Here is a 23,754-nt window from a genome sequence, read left to right as displayed (position 1 = left end):
TGAATGAAACTTTATTTTTATTGTGAAATTTCTTTTTACTCTTCTATGCTTTTCAAATTTTCTGTATCAAGAAATAGTTTCTGAGTCTTGGTGGGAATAGGTAACTCCTAGAGTATCGGGACAAAGGTAGACATTAGTAGCAGTTAAACTCCTTGTGATGTTAGAATTGTTCTTCACTATTTTCCAGATGTTGAGTGATTAATACCTCTGTGTGATGTTTTCTGTGATATTCTGTCTTCCACTGAGTTTAAATGAAAAATTCCCAAGAATTATTTAGACTTTTTCATTAAATGCTTCACTGAAGCATGAGTTTGCTATTGCAGAGTTTCTAAAGGACATATTCCCTATGGAAGTATTGTTTCAAGGAGACTTGATGATCATGTCCTGTAAGTCTGTAGAACAGCTGCTTCTGTTCCTATTTGATTAGTGGCCTTTTTCCAGAATATCGAATACATAGTGTGGAAGATCACAAATTGTAAAAAGGGAATTCAAGACTTTATTTGGTATAGTTCTCTGCTTTATGAAGGTAAGATATTATCACACATTTTATGACTAAAACTCAGGTGGCCTAGAGAAATGGTAAGAGATATCTATTTAGCTGCAGGTGGTGGTTGATTTAACATCAAGCGGGATTTTCAGCAGAATATGCATCATTCTCAGATAAGACCGTTGACCTGAAGAAAGCTTTTTCTTCTAGATTTCTCCTTAAAAAGGAAGCAGCATTGCCTCCTTTTGGTTATAGCATGATTCTTTGTTACTTCTTAAGTGAAGACAGTTTTTCAGATACTAAGCTTATCAAAGAGCTTTGCTGGTATAGTTTGACAAAATGTATTTCCAGATCCCATTTTTGGTCAGTAGTGCTGATATAATATAAACATGCATATTTTTTTGTTTGTTTTTATTTTTCATTTGGGTTTCCTACATTTTAAAATACTGTCATATTCCCCCTCCACCCCCGCATATATGTGTGTGTATACCATCTTTATTACCTTTATTATCTTTATTTATAAAGGAAACACATTATTGTTATTTATTACTATTATTACTATTCAAATATATTATTTCAAACTGTGATTATTTTAATATAGGAAAAATAGAGAATCCTACCAGACATGTAACAGAGAGGACCTGATTAAGTTTGAGAGATGAAGGAAGAGATCCCAAAAGTTGAAACTTTTGCAGTCTTGCTTTATCTTATCTTGAACATTTTTTTCATGTTGATACACATCTGTTAAATCATCTTTAATTACAACATGATATTCTGTTTCATGTGTATACCATAATTTGTTAAACCCGTCATCCAATGATGACATTTCAGTTTTTAGTTTTTTTTTTATTTGAAACAGAGCTATCGTGAACATCTTTTTGCAGATACCTTTGTACGTTTGTCCACCTAGATCCTTAGGATAAACATTAAGAATCAGAATTGTTGGGTCAAAGCGTAGAATCCATCTTCAAAATAATAATGGTAACACCTTGCATTTAATAAACTACTTGTCTATAAAGCCCTTTAATGTACATTATTACCTCATTTGAATTTCAGAATAGTTCTGTAAGGTAAGATGAAAATATTTTCTGTATTTTTTTGTGGAGGAATCTGGATTGGCACACAAGGTAAGTTGCGTAGGTAGAACTAGGACATGAGACAAATCCCTAGGATTTTTTCCTCTGGGATTAGCAAACAGTCATTAGTAATAATTTAGTTAAAAACTAAGACTGAGTGAGTGTAACCTGAATTTATGTGTTAGTGCTCTCCTTTTCTGCTTTGCCAAATCCCTGAAATATGTGGTCTGCATCTGTTGCTTTAATGCTTTCCCACTAGTGCTTTTTCAACTTTTGCAATTTGCTTCCTTTTTTACTAGCTATTGAAACTGCTTTGTTAAAGGTAATTAGTAACCAAATTTTTTGAATTTACACAATGTACGTAGAACATGCTTCCCTTCCACAGAGGATCTTACGGTATATTTGGAAAAATATATGTATAATAAAATGGTAAATTATGGAAATCAGTAGGATATTATAAACATGGCTATTCTAGATTCAATTATTTAAATTTATAGAAGAGATTACAATAGGTTATTGTAGAAATGTTACAGATTGACAGTATATACTTGTTTATTGACAAGGAGATATAGGGATTCTGTAACTTAGTATAAGTGAAATTCCTTACATTTTACCTAAGTAGTTTCTTAGAAAATAATCTGGTTTGGTAGATAATTTTATTAATGTTACTACAGACATTTCAAGGGAAAAGTGTTGTGGAGTTTCTTTTTATTTAGTTTTATGACATTGGATAAAAAGACTTCTGTATGGTATTTATTTCCTTACATTTGTTTATCATGGGAAGTATGTTGGATAGGCTTTTGAGATCACTATGTAAACACTGTGGAGGCCGCATAAGGAGAGCTTTGAAGCCATTTGAAATGGGTGTTTTTAAATTATAAAAGAACATAATTTTAGGCTCAGTCAACATATTTTGATAAAGCAACTGATTTTCCTTTATTCTTATTTTGATTAATTAGAAAGGGACAATTAGGATTCTCTTTGAGGAAGTGTAAAGAATTTTTCTTTTTATGTAATAAGACACCAGAGGGTAAAATGTAAGTTTGTCTTGAGGTTTTAAATTTTGATTACCATAATCTTGTGTAGAAGTATGAATGTGAATAACAATATGATAACAGAAAAAAAAGCAGTCTTCAGATTCCACAAAAACTCTGGACAATATATTGTTGTTAATACTGAATCTATTAGGATTGTTTTCTGTAGTCTTTGCTGGTGACAGTCAATGCACAGAAGTTACAGTTTAAAATTTCAACTTCTAGCGTGGCTCTAAAACCATTTGGTGTTCTTAATATTATCATTTTAACATGTTATCCAGTCAGTTGTCCTTTGGAAGGCTTGTTACCTTCCTGGAAATAGTTCTGTAAGGCAAAAAAAGTACTTGATTTTCATTTTTCTGTAGAATCATTGTTTTATTATGGAGGTTACTAAAAGCTCAAAGTCTAATGTTCTTATGGAATTTATCATAAATACTATAAACAGTTTATATAAAATTTAACCATTTTGGGGACACCTGAGTAGCTCAGTTGGTTAAGCATCTGCCTTTAGCTCAGGTCATGATCTTGGGGTCCTAGGATCAACTCCTGCATTGGTCAGGGAACCTGCTTCTCCCTCTGTCTCTGCTGCTTCCCTTGTTCATGTTCTTTCTCTATAAAATAAATAAATCTTAAAAAAAGTAAACATCTTTAAGTATATATAAATAAATAGAATTACATGGTCTTTAACAATGTAAAGATAAAATGTCATAGTGTGTTATATAGCTATAATTTTCTCAATAAGCCATGCTTTATTTATTCATTTATTTATTTAGCAAAAGTGGATGATGGAACGTGAGCTATATGAGGGCAAGCACTCTGCAATTTTAGAGTATTTATACTCTTAGTGTGGGCACTCATTAAATACTAAATGAATGAATGGCTAAATATTTTGAGCATGATCATGTAGATTTGAGGGTTTTGTTTGATGAAATGTTGACATTTGTGGAGAAACTTGGGCACAATTGATTGCTTTGTATGAAATTGATCTACAGGTGTTTAAAATCATTCTCGTTATCAATTTATTTGTGGCAGGTATACTTACTGGAGACAAAGTTATGTTTGTGTTTTTAACATTGAAGTTGAAGCCCATATTATTAGAATAGCTGAGTAATGTGGTTTTTTATTCTTTAAACAAGCATTTAAATATCAGTAGGAATTTAATATTAACTCATTAAGTACCAGTATGTATTTCATTCTGTTAGCCATTTTCATAAATGTGGTAAATAACTTGGATGTTAGTGGTAGAGTGTAACAAGTGTGAGGTGCTGTCCTCCACATGTTCACAGGAGCACTTGAATGTGAATGGTCATAGCATTATTCATAACCACCGAAAGCTGGAAATAAGATATCCATAAGCAGGTGAATGGATGGACAAGCAAAATGTAGTATATTCATACAGTGGAATACTCTCTAGCAATAGAAGTAAATAAACTACTTATAACAAAGTGGGTGAACCACAGAAACATTAAAATCAGATACATAAGAGTACATATTGTATGATTTCATTATGTGAAATTTATAAGAAGCAAAACTATAGAAACTAGCAGATCCTTACAAATACGAATAACATTCCCCTGCCTCATCTCCCCTTTAATTTTTTTTTTCCCCTTCAATTTCTATTTCCTAGAGGCTACCACTTCCAGTAATTTAACAGTTCATTGGTTGTTTGCTTTCTTATTTCTCTTTTTTAAAAGTTTTTACTTATTTAAGTAATCTCTACACCCAACACAGGTCTTGAACTCATGACCCTGAGATCAAGAGTTGCATGCTCTTCCAACTGAGCCAGCCAGGTGCCCCTGCTTTCTTTCTTTCTTTCTTTCCTTTCTTTCCTTTCCTTTCCTTTCCTTTCCTTTCCTTTCCTTTCCTTTCCTTTCCTTTTCTTTTCTTTTCTTTTCTTTTCTTTTCTTTTCTTTTCTTTTCTTTTCTTTCTTTTCTTTCTTTCTTTTCTTTCTTTCTTTCTTTCTTTCTTTCTTTCTTTCTTCTTTCTTTCTTTCTTTTTTAAAAGATTTATTTATTTATGATAGACATAGAGAGAGAGAGGCAGAGACACAGGAGGAAGGAGAAGCAGAGGGCTCCATGCCAGGTGCCCGATGTGGGACTCAATCCCGGGACTCCAGGATCACGCCCTGGGCCAAAGGTAGGCGCCAAACCGCTGAGCCACCCAGGAATCCCCTGCCCCTGCTTTCTTATTTCTAAATAAGAAGCTTATTCTAAGAGCACCAGGGTGGCTCAGTTGGTTAAACGTCTGACTCTTAATTTCTGCTCAGGTCACGATCATAGTGTCATGAGATCAAGCCCTTTGTCAGGCTCTGTGTGAAATCTGCTTGAGATTCTTCCTCTGCCCCTCCCCCAACCCTCCCTCCTCAAATTAATAAAATCTTTTTAAAATTTAAAAAAATAAGCTTATTCTTTTTATTCTCTATCAATTTCCCGTTACAGAAGATGAGGACTTGACTGTACACTTGACTAATAGCAGATTAATTGCATGCCAGAAATGAAAAATTTTTAAGATTTTATTTATTCATTACAGAGAGAGAGAGAGAGAGAGAGAGAGGCAGAGACACAGGGAGAGGGAGAAGCAGGCTCCATGCAGGGAGTCTGATGTGGGACTCGATCCAGGTACTCCAGGATCACGCCCTGAGCCGAAGGCAGATGCGCTCAACTGCTGAGCCACCCATGCATCCCCAAAATTTAAGAAAAATATACATAAATACAGATATTTCCCAAAGGAATGATGTTTTTAAATTATGTACTTTCTAGTAATTTGTATTACCAATCTCCCGCAATAAGAAATTAATATTTTGCTCTCATTTTTGAGTACTTCATGGTACATTGGATTATTGCCTTAATTTCTGAATGAGGCTTACTAGTTTTTTAAAAAATAAGTTTTATTTGGATATAATTTCCATACAATAAAATTCTTCAATTTTTAGTGTGTGATTTGATGACTTGACAAATATATGCAGTCCTGCAACCTCCAGCAAAATTATGATACAGAACATTTTTATCATCTCAAAAAATTGCTTCATGCCTCTTTATAGTCAGTTTCCTATCTCTGCCTCTTGGTCCTGGCAACTTCTAATCTGTTTTTTGTCACGGCAGTTTTGCCATTTCTAGAGTTTTATGTAAGTGGAATCATGTACATGCTCTTTTTGTGTCAAACTTCTTTCATTAGCATAGTGTTTTTCATTAGCATAGTGTTTCAGTAGTTCAGTCCTTTATATTGTTGAGTAATAGTCCATTGTATGGTTCTACCACAATTTGTTTATCCATTCACCAGTTGATAGACATTTTTAGTTATTGTAAGTAAAGATGCTATGTACTTTCATGAACAGGTCTTTTGTAGATATTTGTTTTTATTTTTCTTAGATAAATACCTAGGAGTGAAATTGCTAGGCCATATATTAAGTATATATTTAACTTTGTAAAGAAATTGCCACACCATTCTCCAAAGTGTCTGTACATTTTATATTCTGACTAGCAGTGTAGAAGACTTCTAGTAGCTTCACAACCTGGATAGCACTTGGTATTGTCTAAATTTTAGCTATTCTAATGGGTATGTCATGATAACTTGTGGTTTAGATTGCATTTTCCTTATAACTAAGGATCTCGAGCGTCTTTATATGTGCTTGTTTGCTATTGATATGTCTTCTTTGGTGAAGTGTCTAATTATATTTTTTACCTTTTTTCTTTTGTTTGTTTCCTTGTTGAACTATAAAGAATTCTTTGTAAATTCTTAGGGGTCCCTGGGTGGCTCAGTTGGCTAAGCATCAGACTCTTGATTTCAGCTTAGGTCATGTCAACATTGGGAGATTGAGCCCTGTGTCCGGGCTTGATCACAGAGTTTGCTTTGGAGTCTGCTTGAGATTCTCTCTCCTTCTCCCTCCCCTTCCATCCCTCTATAGATAGATAGATAAATAGATAGATACTATTATCCAAAATATACAGCAACTTTTAAAAAAAGTTTTTTGTAAATTCTGGAGACAAGTTCTTTATTACATATGTGTTTTGCAAATGTTTTCTCCTACTCAGTCGTTTGCCTTTATTATTTTTAAACTGTCTTTTGAAGAATGAGAGTTGCATGTCATGATGAAGTTCAGTTTATAATGTTTATATTTTATTATTCATGCCTCCTAATGTCCTAGGAAATCTTTGCATCATCCAAAATCATGAAAAATTTTCTCTTGTTTTCGTCTAGTAGTCTTACAGTTTTAAGTTCTATATTTAGATCTAAGTTTCATTTAGAGTTATTTTTTATAGAAGATGTGAGGCAAGGGCAGAAGTTCATTTTTTGGCAAATATACTTTCTTTTTCTCTATTGAATTAGCTTAGCATCTTTGTAAAAAATCAGTTGACCACATATGTGTGAATCTATGATTGGTCCGTTGATCAGAATATTTATTTTTATTTGAAGACTACAATGTTTTCATTACTATAGGTTTTTTTTTTTTTAAGATTTTATGTATTTGAGAGAGAGGGAGAGCGAGAGAGAGAGAGAGAGAGAGAGAGAGAGAGAATGAATGATGGAGAGGGGCAGAGGGAGAGGGAAAAGCAGACTACTCACTGAGCATGGAGCCTGATGCCAGCTCGATCCCAGGAACTGGAGATTATGACCCGAGCTGAAGGCAGACACCTAAACATGATTTAATTCATCATGAAATCAGGCAGTGCAAATCTTCCAAAGTGGTTCTTCTTTTAAAAAGTTCGTTTGACTGTTATAGGTCTTTTGTAGTTTAACATACATTATAGAATCTGCTCATCAATTTCTACAATGAAGCCTATTAGAATTTTGATTGGGATTGCATTGAATTTATACATTAATTTAGAGAGACCTTACACATGTGAACAATACTGAATCTTCTGATTCATGAACATGATATATCACTTCATTTACTCAATTATTTAAATGTTTTCAAAGTTCAGCAATATTTTATAGTTTTTCAGAATGTAAGTAATGTATATACTGTGTTAAATTTATCCTTAAACATTTATTAATCTTTGATGCTATTGTAAATGGCAGTTTAATTTGGTATATTCTGATAATTTGCATATTCCTTAGGATTTTCTAAATAGATAACAAATGATGTTGTTTCCAATACGATATTTTTACTTCTTCCTTTCCATTCTGTATGTTTCTTTTTTCTCCCTTATTTCATTGGCGAGGACCTCTAATATGGTGCTGAATAGAAGTGGTGAGCGTGAACATCTTTCCTTGTTTCTAATCTTAAGAAAACTTGCATTCTTTAACCATTGAGTATAATAATTGTACTTTTTGTTGATACTTTTCACAGGTTCAAGAAATTCCTTTTTTTCCTAATATACTGAGGTGTTTCTATTTTTTATTGTGAATAGATGCTGAGTTTTGTTAAGTGCTTTTTCTGCATTTATTGAGTTTATGCTATTTTATATATATATATATATTTTTAATTTTTATTTATTTATGATAGTCACAGAGAGATAGAGAGGCAGAGACACAGGCAGAGGGAGAAGCAGGCTCCATGCACCGGGAGCCTGACGTGGGATTCGATCCCGGGTCTCCAGGATCGCGCCCTGGGCCAAAGGCAGGCGCCAAACCGCTGCGCCACCCAGGGATCCCGAGTTTATGCTATTTTTAAGTTGTTCTTTTAATGTGGTCAGTTATGTTGATTGATACTTCTGTTGAATCTTAAATCAGTCTTGCATTCCTGGAATACACTATTTGGTCATGGTATATTTTGTGATATTGACACCAACTACCTGTAGTTAGCACAGTGTCCACAAATTTAAGGGTGCAGTCTTCAATATGACTGCCTTCACTACAGATGCCAGCTGTACTAACTGGCTACAAAATCAGGGGTTTTCAGTCCCCTCAGGTTTGAGAATTCACTAGAACTACTCACAGAACTCAGGAAAACACTATACTTAGGATTATAAATTTTATTAAAAATAGTACAAATCAGGCAGCCCGGGTGGCTCAGTGTAAACCTTAGCGCCACCTTCAGCCCAGGGCGTGATCCTGGAGACCCAGGATCGAGTCCCGTGTTGGGCTACTTGCATGGAGCCTGCTTCTCCCTCTGCCTCTGTCTCTGCCTCTCTCTGTGGCTCTCATGAATTAATAAACAAAGTCTTTTAAAAAAAAATAGTACAAATCAGGACCAACCAAATGAAGAGATATATAGGCCAAGGTCCAGGAGAGTTGGGAACATAGAGCTGCTGTATCCTTTCCATGTGGAATCGATGCATTATCTTCCTGGCACGTTGATATATTTACCAACCAGGAAGTTCACCTGGGCCTCAGATTCCATAGTTTTTATTTCAGAATTATTGTGTAGTCCTAATTGATTGAATCATAGGTCACATGATTGAACTCCATCTCTAGTGACTGTTCTCTCCCGGGAGGTTAGGAAGTCAGGTGGTATCAGTGGCTCAAAGCCCCAACCCTCTAATGACACATTTCATCTTTCTGTCATGACCAGCCTCCAATCTGAGTCATCTCTTTAGCATAAACTCAAGTGTAGTCCAGGGCCCACTGTGAATAATGTAGACACTCCTATATCTTTTGAAATTCCAAGGTTCCAGAAAGTTGGGACAATGACCAGACAAATTTCTTATTGTAAGAGTGATACTATCTATTTGCTGTTGGGTTCAATTTGCTTATATTTTGTTAAGAATTTTTGTATCTGTGGGTGCCTGGGTGGCTCAGTCGGTTAAGTATCTGCTTTCAGCTCAGGTCATGATCTCAGTGTCTTGGAATCCTGCCCTGCATCAGGCACCCTGCTCTGTGGGGAGTCTGTTTCTCCCTCTACCCCTCCCCTTGCTCATGCGCATGTGTACTCTTTTTTTCAAATAAATAAAATCTTTAAAAAAATAATTTTTGTGTCTGGGTTCATGAAGGATAGTAATCTGGTTTTTGTTTTGTTTTGTTTTTCCAATGTAATTTCTTTGTCTGGTTTCACTAGCAGGATAATACTGGCCTCAGAAAGAGTTGGGAAATGTTCTCTCTTCATTTTTTTAAAGCTTTTATGTGAGATTGATATTATTTATGCCTTAAATGCTTAGTAACATTTGACAATGAAAAGTTCTGGGTCTGGAGTTTTTGTGGGAAGGTTTGTGATTATGAATTCAATTTCTTTAATAGATGGAAGAGTATTCAGGGTTTTCTAATTCTTCTTGAGTCAGTTTTGATAATTTGTATCTTTCAGGAAATTTGTCCATTTCTTCTAAGTTCTTTGAATTTATTGGCATAAAGTTGTTTATAATATTCTCTTATCCCCTGTAATATGTTAGGATCTGTAGTGATGGGCACTCTTTCATCCTGATACTATTTTTTTTTGTATTAGTAATTTTTTTCTTCTTTTTTTCGTAATCAGTCTTAGAAGCTTATAAATTTTACTGACTTTTTAAAGTCAGCTTTTGGTTTTATTGATACTTCTATTATTTCCTGTTTCTTATTTTGTTCTTTCCTGTTCTTGGCTTTATTATTTCTTTCTTCTACCTCAGAGTTTCTCAGTTTCAGCAGTATTGACAATTTGGGGCAGATAATTCTGTTTTGAGCAGCATAGGATGTTTAGCAGCATCCTTGACCACTCCTCACAAAATGCCAATAGATCCTCCAGTTGTAATAATAGAAAATGACTCCAGACATTGCCAAATATGTGCTGGTGAACAAAATAGCCCACAGTTGAGAACCATTGCTCAGCTTCTTTCAGTTTAGTTTGCTTCTTTTTCTAGCTTCTAAATGTGGAATCTCAAGTCATTAATTTTGGACTCCATCCCCAACGTAAGGATTTAAAGCTAAACATTTCTCTTGAGGCACTGCGTTAGCTGTATTGAACAAATTTTGATATGTTGCATTTTCTTTATAATCCCTCTGAAGATATTTTCTGATTTCTTTGTGATTTGTTCTTTAACCTGTGACTTCTTATTTACTTCCTCTATTTCTTTGGGTTTAATTTGCTTTTTTTTTTTTTTTGGAGCTTCTTAAGGTGAAAGACCATTGATTTTGAATCTTTCTTTTTTTTCTTATAGAAGAATTTAAACATTATTGTATGAATATTGTTTTAGCTACATCCAACAAATTTTGAGATGTTGTGTTTTTATTATCATTCAGCATATTTTCTAATTTCTCTGCATTTTGTTTTTGATTTGTGGCTTATCTTCCAAATATTATTATTTTTCTAGTTATCTTATTGTTCTTGATTTCTAATTTAATTCCATTGTGCTTAGACAACTTACTTTGTATAATTTTAGTAATTATAAACTTTTGAAAATTATGCTTTACAAAATGTATAACTTAGGCATGTTTATGTAGTGAGCCAAAAGATTTATCAGAGGCTTAAATTAGCGTGTTTGCTGTATTTGAAATAATTGTTTTTTACTTAATTTGGTTCATATGTAATTTAAAATTTTTTCCGTTTATTGAAAAATGTACACAAAAATACGAAAATATAAAATGAATTTTCACAAAGGTGAAGAAATACTATATTATAGACTCTTCTTAGGAACCCTTCCTTTGGGATCCCTGGGTGGCGCAGCGGTTTGGCGCCTGCCTTTGGCCCAGGGCGCGATCCTGGAGACCCGGGATCGAATCCCACATTGGGCTCCCGGTGCATGGAGCCTGCTTCTCCCTCTGCCTATGTCTCTGCCTCTCTCTCTCTCTCTCTCTCTCTCTCTCTCTCTGTGACTATCATAAATAAAAAAAAAATAAAAAAAAAAAGGAACCCTTCCTTTGACTCTTTCCAGTCACACACCCCGCCCCCCTGAGGTAACTACTATTTCAGCTTTTGATGCTGTTAAATTAGTTTTGCCTATTTTGAATTTTGTGTGGATGGAGTTAAGCAGTATGTATTTTTGTATATCTGCCCTTTTTTCATTCAACATTATGTCAAAATTATGAAGATTCATACATATTATTGCATAATAGTTCATTTTTAGTTGTATTTTCCATTGTATTACATTGTATGAATATTTCACAATTTGTTCTCATTCTATTATTGATGGATATTTGTTTCCAGTTTTTGGCTAGTATGAAAAGAATGAGCATTTTTTTGTATGTCCTTTGATGAACAGATATTAGTTAGGTATATGCCTGTGAGTAGAGATGCTGAGTCATGAGGATTGCATATATTCAGCTTTGCTATGTAAGTTTTAAGGGAGATTTTATTGATTGTAGTTATTGTTATGCATCCTTTTTAGACACTTGCTTTTTTGTGGCCTTAGTTAGTATGGTGGTTATGTTTTTGTCATTGTTAAGGAAGAAACAATACATTTCTTATAAGGCAGTTTTCCTGAAAGCCTGCAATAATCAAGGTTTACTGTGTTTTTAATGGTTTTTTAAAATGTGTATCTTTGATAAAAACAAATATTCAAAATTTCCTTTTTGAAAGAATTAATTTAATAGGTCATGAAGATGAGGAGTATCTGACTGGCTCAGTTGATTAAGCTTTTGCCTTCGGCTCAGGTCATGGTCTTGGGGTCCTAGGATTGAGCCAAGCTTCAGGCTCCCTGCCCAGTGGGGAGTCTGCTTCTCTCTCTCTCTCTCCCTCTGCCCCTTCCCCGACTTGTGTGCGTGCATGCATACTCTCTCTGTCTCTCCCAAATCAGTCAATCAATCAGTCAATCAGTCTTTAAAAAAATAAGTCATGAAGATGAAAAGTATGACATAGGGAATATAGTCAATAAAATTGTAATAATATTGTTTGGTGACTACATTTATTGGGTGAGTACTGAGTAATGTATAGAGTTGCTGAATCATGTTGTATATCTGAAACTAATATAATACTGTATGTTAATTTTACTTCAATAAAATTTAATTTAAAAATTAAAAAGAATTACTTTATTAGCATAGTTTTCTTCTATTATAGTGTTTTTCAAATTTTATTGAACACTATATTATACCATTAACAGCAAAAATTCTGTACTCTTGTCAGCCCCCTTCAGGCATACACTTCAGGGATCCCTGCTCTAATGTAGCTAAGATTTTCTGTTTTTCTTGCCCTTTGAGTATTTATAAAGGAAATATAAGCTTTAGGATACAATTAGAAGATACTTGTTTAGATTCAGAGAATGTATTTCTTTCATTGTGTGGAGGGCAACATCCATTTTACAAAGCAAGTGAAACAAAAATGTTAACAAATTTGAGGTTTGCTCATTCAACAAAGATAGGTCTTTTTTTTTGCTGGAAGATAATATTAATTCTAGGAATGGGGGCTTTTATTTTTCTTCCACGATGGCACTACTCTTGAGCCAGACTGTACTATTTTGTTCAGTTTTAATTCTACGCTTCACTTCATTGACTGCCACCAAACTACACCCTAAAGAATTAAAAGTTTATGTATTAGAGCTGTGCACTGGTCAGTGAAAAGTCACAGATCTGGTTGAGATGATTCCCATTCTAATAGTGAATTCATTAGTATGTCTCTCTTAAAGGGATGTTATTTGTGAACAAGAGTACCTGTGATTCAGTGATAAAAAATGAAATGTCTTTTCTCTGTCCTTGGGAGTTATTAAGCATTCAGAATAAGGGTGTCTGAAAGGCATACAGTTGATTAGTGTTTGCTTTCAGAGATGCATTTTATTTGAAGAAAAGTGGGCTAACCCACTGGATCATTAGAACATCTCAACCTGGGGCACTTGGGTGGCTCAATTGGTTGGGCATCTACCTTCCACTTAGGTCATGATCCTGGAGTCCTGGGATTGAGCCCCATGTTGGGTTCCCTGCTTGGCGGGGAGCCTGTTTCTCCCTCTCCCTCTTGTCCTGCCTGCCAGTGTGCTGCTGTGCTCTTTTTCTGTCAAATAAATAAACTCTTAAAAAGAAAAAGAACACCTCAACCTTACAGAGAACTTATCATAATTGAATATTTCAATGGCATATTATTGGAAAGGTTTGGTTGGACACATAGGCTTAGAAAAGCAAAGAGGTGGTTTCCAGGTGTGCTAGTATGTAATATTCATTTATTGCCGGCACTATTTGGATCATTATTTTCTTTGTGTACATACAATTAGTCATCTTTCTATCATACCCTACCTAAACCTTGTACTGTCTTCACAGCTGACTAAATGACCAAAATACTTATCTTTTCTTTCAGTTTCTTTTTTCATGATTATGATTGTTGGTTTATTTCCAGGCTAATTTCAAATGTTACTGAGAATCTATTAGTTTATTGCCCCACATAGTATTAAGTATACTAGGTTTAGGTAGTATATTTTTAGTTTCATTAAAAATAGTAAGAGTAGTTGCAATGGCTAACATATATTAAATGTTTATTATGTGTTAGATGCTTTTACATATTTTTCTAAGTCTCACACTAACCTAGCCAAGCCACGTGTTATTCTAGTTTTACAAATGGAGAAACTGTCCATCAGAGAGGTTAAATAATTTGTTTAAAGTCACACAGCTAATGTGAGTGATAGAATTAATAGACTCAGGACATTTTTATTCTAACACCACAGATCTTTTTGACCTATACATTGTTGTTCTCTGGTTTTGCTTTGGATTTCACAGCTCTGCTTGCTTATTTTCTTTTTCTTCCAAGTTTTTATTTATATTTCAGTTAGTTAACATACAGTGTAGTACGAGTTTCAGGTATAGAATTGAGCAATTCATCACTTACGTGTAACACCCAATACTCATCACAAGTGCACTTCTTAATAGCTGTCACCCCTTTAACCCATCATACCTCCCACCTCCCTTCCAGCAATTCTTAGTTTCTTCTCTGTAGTTAGATTCTGTTTTATGATTTGCCCCTCTCTCTCCCCCTGCTCCATATTCATCTGTTTTCTTAAATTCCACATTAGAGTGTAATTATGTGGTATTTGTTTTTCTCTGACTGACTTATTTCTCTTAACATAACATTCTCTAGGTCCATTCACGTCTTTGCAAACGGCAAGATTTCAGTCTTTTTTTTTTCTGAGTAATATTCCATATTCCACACACACGTATATATGTACATACATAACTTCTTTATCCATTCATCAGTTGATGGACATTTGGGATCTTTCCACAATTCCGCTATTGTTGGTAATGCTACTATAAACATCAGGGTGCATGTACCCCTTTGGATCAGTATTTTTGTATTCTTTGGGTAAATAACCAGTAGTCCCAATTGCTGGATCATAGGATAGTTCTATTTTTAACTTTTTGAGGAACATCTATATTGCTTTCCAGAGTGGCTGTACCAGTTTGCATTCCCACCAACAGTGCAAGAGAATTCCCTTTTCTCTGTATCCTTGCCAAGGTCTGTTGTTTCATGCGCTGTTAATTTTAGCTATTCTGAGTGGTGTGAGGTGATATATCCCATTATAGTTTTGATTTGTATTTCCCTAATGATGAGTGATGTTGAGCATCTTTTCATGTGTCTGTTAGCTATCTGTATGTCTTCTTTGGAAAAATGTTTGTTCATGTCTTCTGCCTGTTTTTTAACTGGATTATTTGTATTTTTGGTATTGAGTTTTATATGTTCTTTATATATTTTGGATACTAACCCACTATCAGATATGTCATTTGCAAATATCTTCTCCTATTCCAAAGTTCACCTTTAGTTTTGCAGATTATTTCCTTTGCTGTGCAGAAGCTTTTTATTTTGATGAAGTCCCAATAGTTTATTTTTGTTTTTGTTTCCCTTGCTTCCCTTCTCTTTTGTTTCCTTTCCATTCCCTTGTAAGAAGTTGTTAAGGCTGATGCCAAAGAGGTTCTGTTTGTGTTCTAGGATTTTGATGGTTTCCCATCTCACACTTAGGTCTTTCATCCATTTTGAATTTATTTTTGTGCATGGTCTAAGAAAGTTCTTTTGCCTGTTCCTGTCGAGTTTTCCCAACACTATTTGTTGTAAGGTCTTTTTTTCCATTGAATATTCTTTCCTGCTTTGTCAAAAAGTAGTTGACCATATAGTTGTGGGACACCTCTGCTTCTGCTTCTTTACTTGTGCTCCTTTCCACTTGGTTATGCCCTTTCCCTACCAGGTCCAGCTTCTACTAGTAGCAAATAGTCATCATTTAAGATCCATACCAAATGCTACCTTTTTCTAAAGTTTACCCTGCTAGCCAGATTGGGAAGTAAATTCTGCCTACTTAAAACCACCACAAGAATCAAAGTATTTGTTGACTTGAGATTATAGGCAAAAAAGCCATCTAAATGTAAGTACTACTGATACATTTTTTAAAAATTGGAAGAACATGGCAATATGGTAAACATGAGTACATACATGATCATTTTTGCTTCTTAGTATTTGGAAATGTTAAGTGTTATTGGTGGTATAACTAGATAGGGCATGCATTTCTTTGGTGAAAAAGTTCATATTCTTGGTTATTTTATATATTTTTTTAGAAAGAAGATAAGTAAAAGTCTGAGAGAGGTGGGAAGAACCTGCTGTTTTAATTTTGTTCACAGCAGTGGGTCAGATTATGTTCTTTTGGTGCTAGCTTTGATAATAGGCTTAATACAATATTGGAATTCAACAATTGGTTATCTTTAGATATATACATTCCTTTGCATTTATAGCCATATGTGGGATTTCCAAACTGTTTAAAACAGGTTAAAAAAAATAAAACAGGTTAAGTTTATGGTAAATAGTCCTACTTCTCTCTAAATAGATTGTTTCCATTTATTACTTACTTTAGTATTCCATTGTTTTTGCTTTATTTGTTTTAAGTTTTTTTCTCAGATAAAAGCAATTAAACCAAAACTTACTATGAGGGAGTAGGAAATTCCATTATTGATAACCCCTTCAAATTTTGAGCATTTTTTGTTTTAAATCTCTTTAAGATTTGTATTTTTCCTCTTTTGACTTACTGATTTACTTTGACAAATAAAAAAGAACTTAAAACTTTTTATAAATACTTATATAGTGATAGAAATTTAGTTATAATTTATTTATAGGGTTTTGAACTCTTGAGTCTCTGTTAAACTAAAAGTTCTGTTTTTATGAGTTCTTCCATCTGAATTGTACATATCCTTGCTCTTAATTTGGCTGAGCTCTTGAAGCATCTTAAGATTTTTTTTGCCTCTTTTGAGGGAGAAATCCTTTTTATTAATCAGATAATCTCTTGAAAATGAATATCAGTCTTTTTCATCCTGTGTCACTTGGACCTTATGAAACCGTTAAGAAAGGAAAAAGTGGACAGGATACAGTAATGCAAACCTTTTGGGTTTTGAACTAAGACGGTAAAATTTCTACAAATTATGAGACTGACAAAAATACTTCTATTATTGAAGTTTAGAAATGTAATTGGAATAGTAAATCAGATTAAAGTAATCAGTAATGTGATATTCTGAAAACATTTGACATTAACCAGAATATATTAAATAATTGAAGTTTTAGTTCTGGAGACAGGAACTTAAATTCTCTTTTATAAAATTCCTGTTACTGTTAATGCTAAATTATTATAAAAGTAATACATGTTCATTTAAGAGGACCAAACTAACATAATTCTAATAATAGCTAACTTTAGAGTTTGTTATATCTTGCTGTTCAGAGTAAATTTATTTATTCCTCATAACAATCACATGAGGCACGTATTGTCACTTGTCCTCTTTCATAGATGAGGAAACAGCACAGAGAAATGAAGGTACTTTTGAACTAGGCAATACACTATTTGAACCTAGCAGTCTAGCCTTAAGAGCCTGTGTGTCCTTAACTTCTCTCCACCAAGGTAGTTGAGAATTGGAGTTATGGGAGCTCCTGGGTGGCTCAGTCTGTTAAGCATCTGCCTTTGGATAGGGTCATGATCCTGGGGTCCTGGGATGCAGTGCCACACCAGGGTCCTGGGATTGAGCCCCACGTCAGGCTCCCTGCTCAGCGGGGAGTCTGCTTCTCCCTCTGCCCTTGCTCATGCTCTCTCTTTCTCTCTGTCTCTCAAATGAATAAATAAAATCCTAAAAAAAAAAAACAAAAACCCAAGAGTTGTTTGGGGGATAAAATGAAATAATATGTGTTAACTGCTTAGCATACTGTTTAGCAGACTTTATGTTCAGTAGATAAGTATTCTTATAACAAATACTGATGAACAAAACAGAAAAAAGTCACAAAAAGAAAATATGTTAGCATTTTTAGGTATATCTTCCCAGTCTTTTAAAACAGTCTTTCTTGATTTTATTAATATATATTCTTATATTATTTTCTTCTTTGTATAATTTTTTTGTTTGTTTATATTTTACACAAAGAGCAAGAAGGCTTGAATTTGTATCACTTAGCAGTAAGGCAAGCCTGTTTCAGCTTGTGTGCTAGCCAAAACTTTTTTTTTCTCCTTATGCTTAGGAGTTACTAAGTGGAGAGAGAAGAGGACATAAGAAGTACGTTTTTCTTTTTAAACAAAAATGAGATGATGTTTGAATTAAAAATCTACAGATCAATAAAATGTAGGATACTAGAAGTAGGCAAGAGAATATGTGCTCGTATTAATTTTGTTAAAAAAACAGTGAAACACCAGTGTCAGAATAATTAGTTAACTGGATACACCATATCTGAATGAATAGTTCTAATGAATGTGGACTATTTCTTCTTGATGAGTGAGATTATAGAAGTCTGATTATATATTGCACTGTTAAAGAAATTCACTGGGTGTGATATAACTAATCTCCCTTTCCATAGCCCTAGCAACAAATATCTAATGGTCTTTTTTGTTTTTCTTTAGGTCTACACACAATGAGCTGGAAAAGAATCGGTGAGTCAGTGATGAGTGCAGCTTTGCAAACTTAATGTTTTTCCTGTGAAAATAATGTAATAGTACAAAGGTAGTTATAATTTTATTTTTTAAATGTATAGGATAATTCTGATATATATTCAATCCAAAAAATGACTTTTTCAGTAGTAAGGTTATACTGTCTAAACTGGAGGACATCAATAAATTTTTAAGCTCATTTGATTTTTGAGTTTGTGGTATAGCTGCCTTTCTTTATGTTTCTGAAAACAGGTTGTGATAGCCTCATAACTTACATATGGTCAAACTATAGGTAGACAGAATAAGTGTTTCTATATTGTAGCTAATATTAACACAAATTGTAGGTCATTGAATTTCTCTCTGCAGTTTGTTCATTCATTTGTTCATTTATTCATGCACTCAACAAATCTTTATCAAGCGTGAGGTGTGTGCCAGGCAGGCATAATGATAGGCATTATGATATCTCATAATGATGAGATAGTTTTTGCCCTTAAGGAACTTAGTTTCCTGGGGGAGACAGACAGGTAATTAAAATACTGTGTAGTGTGGTAAATATGGTAACAGAGAAGCAGAAGGTGCTGAAAGATCACTTTGGAGAGTCATCTGATTTTCTTTTGAGGGAGTCTTGGAAGGCTCTCCAGAAGACAGTGAATAAGTGAGTACTGTGTATTAAGGAAACTGCAAAAGTTTCAAAATGAGTGCTGTACAAAAGATTGCAGCACGAGGCAAGCCAGGCCAGGTATTGACAACTATGCTTAAGAGTTTGGGCTTCTAAGAGCAATAGGAAGCAGTGGAATGGTTTTAAGATGGGTTGTCATGTGATCAGATTTGTGCTTTGGAAAATCATTCTGGCCATAGTGTGAAGAATTAGTTGATTGGGAGAAGGTATCTCAGAGACAAGGAAACTCTTTTGGAAGCTATTGGAAGCTTCCAACATAAGGGATGATGGTAGCCATTGCAGATAGAAGTATACAGAATAAAGAAACTATTAGGGAGTAGAATCAGTAGGAATTGGTAGTTAGTTGACTGTGGAAGGTTAAGTTTTAGATAGTATTACCATTTACCAAGAAAAGGAATGCAGGAAGAGGACAAGTTTGGGAGACAAGATGAGGGTTTGTATGAGTAAAATATTCTCTTTTTGATAAAGAGATTAGATTAATAAACAACAAACTGGAATAATCTGCATCATTTTTGACAAGATTTCTATGACCTTCTCAACTTTTTGTCTTCTCTTTTTTTGTGTGTGTGTCCTACCTTTTTTTAAATAGAAGGGTCTTTACAAATTGACTAAACCTAAACTACCTCATTGTAGATGAATTTAAATGTCAAATCATCTTGAACAGGCTTAGCATAGTCCTCCAGGCTGACTTGGTGGCTTTTACCACCTTGTTTGCACAATTTTCTGTTCATATCTCTTATTATAAAACTTAGGTAGTATAATTATCTGTTCATATGTCTCTTTCTGCTGAATGACTATGACTGCCTCAAAGGCAGGGATTCTGTTTTGTTCAGTTTTGTAACCTTAGTACCTAGCATTTGATGCATTTGTAGTAGATGATGGCTTTAATATTGAGTGAAGCCAATATTAAAACTGTAGCAAAGTTCAGTGGTCTAGTGAAAAACTGCTTTGTGGCAAAGCAGTTTGGCAAATCTTTCATTTTAAAGACTTTGCTTGAACTTCTGGTATATTAAAGGAAGTATCTGGCTAGTTTAAAAATGGCAAAAACACCAAGAAATGACAGCTCTGAGAATTCTAAAATTAAAACCTTATATTGTGCTTTAAATTAGACCATAGAGTGTATTTGGGGTCCCACATTTTAAATACTGAGAAACATGTGGCTTTCATAATTCTTTCACTCACCTGAATGTAGTCTTTGGGAGTCTTTGTGAGACCCTAATGGAAACCTACCAGAAGCCTTTAACACTGAAGAGACTATTTTTTTAAAAAAATATTTATTTATTAATGAGGGACAAAGAGAGAGAGAGAGAGAGAGAGAGAGAGAGAGAGTCAGAGACACAATACAGGCAGAGGGAGAAGCAGGCTCCATGCAGGGAACCCAACGCGGGACCCCATCCCAGGTCTCCAGGATCACACCCTGGGCTGAAGGCGGCACTAAACCGCTGAGCCACCTGGGCTGCCCTGAAGAAATTCTTCAGTAAACTATTGGGGTTGGAGCTTTTTAAATCTTTGAGTAAATGTTGTTTAATGCATTCCGCAAATCAATTCTGACTTATTGATAACTTTATCACTCATATTATTACTTTGATATGTCTTGAAGTCGTTTAACGTAGTATCTGTCTGTGGGACTGTTATAGCATGTGTGGCTTTTGATTGCCTGGACATTATGTGAACTCCAGTGTCTCCAGTGAAGATGTTTTGTTCCCATTTTATTTACTTAGGTCTAAGGCTCTGGCTGATTTCCTACCCTACTCCTCTTGACATGATTCCTTCATCTTCTGTCTTCTTCCTTCCTCCTTTTCCTTCTCCCTTCCTCTCTTCCTTGAGGCTTAACTGAAAGGTAATATAGAATTAACCTTTCTAAGATGCATTTGTTTTTAAAAGGGGTAGTTATCAATATAAATAAATCTTAGATTTAGAGGAATGTGTCAGAGGATGAGTGCCAAAGAAAGAGTCCAATTTAATAACCTGCAGTCCACTTCTGAAAAGTTAGAGGCTTGTGATCTAGCAAAAAACCAAAAATAATGGTAAACACAACATGAGTTAAAGGGAAGGAGGTATTTTAGCCAAATTGCAAGAAGGCAGCACAGGAATATTTTTAAAATTTAAATCTATATTGTTATAACATTTTTAAGCCACACCTGTCCTATTTAATGGTTCTTCCCTCCCCACCTGCCCAAGGCACCATTTTTATTTGCTGTATTAAAGAAAAAAACTTAACCTAGCTTTGCCATCCTTTAAAATAAATAGAATTTTGGCTTTGCTTTTCATTTGCTTTTGAGTGTGAATTTACATGAGGAAAGTAATTCACTGTCAAAAGGGTAATTTGATTTTGTCTTTATTCTTAGAAGATATTCCTGAAGTAATTCATATTCTTGAGATCTTGCCACTTTACATATGATACATTTATGTCAGGAGTTTTTTTTTTTTTTTTTAACTTGGTTTAAAATCTTGTATATAAAACTGTTCTGAGTTAGTGCATTTTACTGGGGCAAAGCAATGAGAGTTAATGTAGATGATTTTAAATTGTTAGTGAATAACAGAAATTCCAGATTAAGGCTATCTTAAAGCCTGACGATTGTTGAAGCTCTTGATCTGTCCTCGAGGAGACAGTAGCCAGCAAATGTTGAGGTTTATATTACCAGATGCAGGAGTCTAGCAGGCCCAATGTAGTTTGTTCTGGCTTACAGTTAACTTCACTATGCAGATAGACCATTAGGGAGCTTGGGGTATTTTCAGGACTAATAAAGGAACTCCAGTTTTCTTAGATAAGTCCTGGGGGCTTATTTTTGCCTAAAACGTTGATGGTTACACTGAGCCTAGTCTGGATGGTTCAGAGCATTTGTTACTTGTATATTCACCTTGTCCCACTAGACCCATCATAGCTTGTAACTGGCTCTTGAGGTGGAAGTAAAAGGGGAGCAGAGTACCTTTAGATGTTCTGTATTCCTTAGGAATCTATATGTATCATCTCATGGTAAAATTAATGAGTCTTTGAGATTTAAGAATTAAAAATTTCCTGTTATCCACTGGTTTATCAGTTGTATCCTTACCAGAGAAAAAAACCATGCAATGTAGATTTTGGATCACTTCATTGCTTTTTCATTTTCTTAAGTGAAATTACTGATGATGTTTTTGAAAGAGTCAACAACTTTAACAGGACTTTAATGATCAAGAACCTTAGTGCTGACGGCAGGAGAGGCCATTCAACCCTAATAGCTGTCATTCCTTTGAAACAAAAGGCTTACCCTTATTGCAATTTTGGCAAAGCTAGAAGGGCCAAATGAGGATACTGGCAGAGAAGAAGTGCCTAAGTATTTGGGATAAAAGAGAAGCAGTTCCAATGAATGGTAATAGGTGTCCTCCATATAGACACTTTCTCATATTTCTGAGGGAAAGGTAAAAATGACCTTTATGTAGTACTTACTATATTCCCCCACTATGCAAGACTATTATGTAATCCTATAAGGTAGGAAGGCAAAACTGTAGGCCAGTGTGTTATTGAAAACTAGCCATTTAAAAAAAAAAAAAAAGAAAAGAAAACTAGCCATTTTGACCATCATAACAACTTGAGACAAGATAATGAGAACACAAAAATAGTCCTAACCATGATTCTATCTGGTCATAAATATGATAGCTGTATTTAATATCAGTCTTTCTCTTCAGTAATGATTAATAAATATTGTGTTTGGTATTGTGGTAAATAAAATGATGTATAAGATACTGACTCTATCCTATCCTTAAAGTTAAGGTCATTATAGTTTGGTAATTAATGGGTTTCATCTTTTAGTACCAGGATCTAGTTTAGTTATCAGTGAATGTCTAGAAGATGTACTAAAAGTGTTTTTTTCCTCTTGAAAGTTGAAACCTACTAATAGTGTATGCAGTCATTTTAGTGAGTCATTTTAAAAAAGAAAAGACTAGAAAATATGAAAGTACATTGCTTGAAGTAAAGTTAAATGTAGAATTATGAAACTTGTATATACTGGGTTATGATATAAAATACTGTGGTCATAATCAAAAAGCCACTGCTCTGAATAGTGAAGGAGAATGAATGTATGCTGAGACATGAATAAGAGATAGAATTTGAATCTACGGAAAAAATAAGGGAAGAGGTCAGTGTAATTAGAGCCATAGAAGGTGACATCATAAGCTGTGTTCAGGAAAGAGTGAGTAGACCATATTGAGTGGAAGAGCAGAGTCTATCAAATAACAATGGGAAATGAGGCCAGAAAGATGTTTTGGAATTAAATTGTGCAATGTTGTTAAATGTTAAGGCATTTGGATTTTCTTTTGTTGGTAGTAGAGATCATCAAAGTATTTATTAAAAAAAAAAAGTATGGTCTAGGTGAGACTGATGTAGATGCTTTTGAAGTAGCTCATGTAGTAGTAGAATATAGGAATCAGCACTCAGATGATGGACTTGGGAACAGAAAGGAAGAGAGAAGACTAAAAAACACCATTAAAAATAATATTATTTTCAGTTAACTGCTACCATTTAGTTTTCCTTCCATTTCATTCTTCACACAGCAGCAAGAGTGATCCTCTTAAAGGACATACCAGATCATGTCATTTCTACTTATAGTCCTCCACAGCTTCCCAATTAGGTAAAATCTATGGCCTACAAATCTGCAACTTGTCTCCTATGATCCAGCTGACTGACACTGCTTGCTTGCTTTTCCTCAGACACACCATGTTAATTTGCATCTTAAGGCTTTTGCACTTCTTCCTTCTGCTTGGAAAACTCTTGCTCTGCTAGCTTGCATCATTAGTTGTCCGGTCATCTACCTAGAGAACACTAATTGCTCCCCATTCACTCTCTATCCCATTGCCTTTTCTGTC

The 23,754-nt window shown here is 34.4% G+C and overlaps 1 protein-coding gene across 6 annotated transcripts in view; it reads left to right on the top strand.

The window, feature by feature from the left end:
* The window catches only part of MXI1 (MAX interactor 1, dimerization protein), an 80,239-nt gene that overhangs the window by 23,737 nt on the left and 32,748 nt on the right, over nucleotides 1-23,754 (top strand). For all 6 annotated transcript variants that reach the window (XM_041743683.1, XM_041743689.1, XM_041743685.1 and 3 more), the window contains one exon: nucleotides 18,207-18,236. In XM_041743683.1, the coding sequence (XP_041599617.1) occupies nucleotides 18,207-18,236 (30 nt within the window). The remainder of the gene's footprint in view (nucleotides 1-18,206; nucleotides 18,237-23,754) is intronic.

Source organism: Vulpes lagopus, chromosome 2 (assembly GCF_018345385.1).
Source record: "Vulpes lagopus strain Blue_001 chromosome 2, ASM1834538v1, whole genome shotgun sequence".
Lineage (NCBI taxonomy): Eukaryota > Metazoa > Chordata > Mammalia > Carnivora > Canidae > Vulpes > Vulpes lagopus.
The sequence above is the reverse complement of the archived record's forward strand: the minus strand, read 5'-3'. Positions and strand labels throughout refer to the sequence as shown.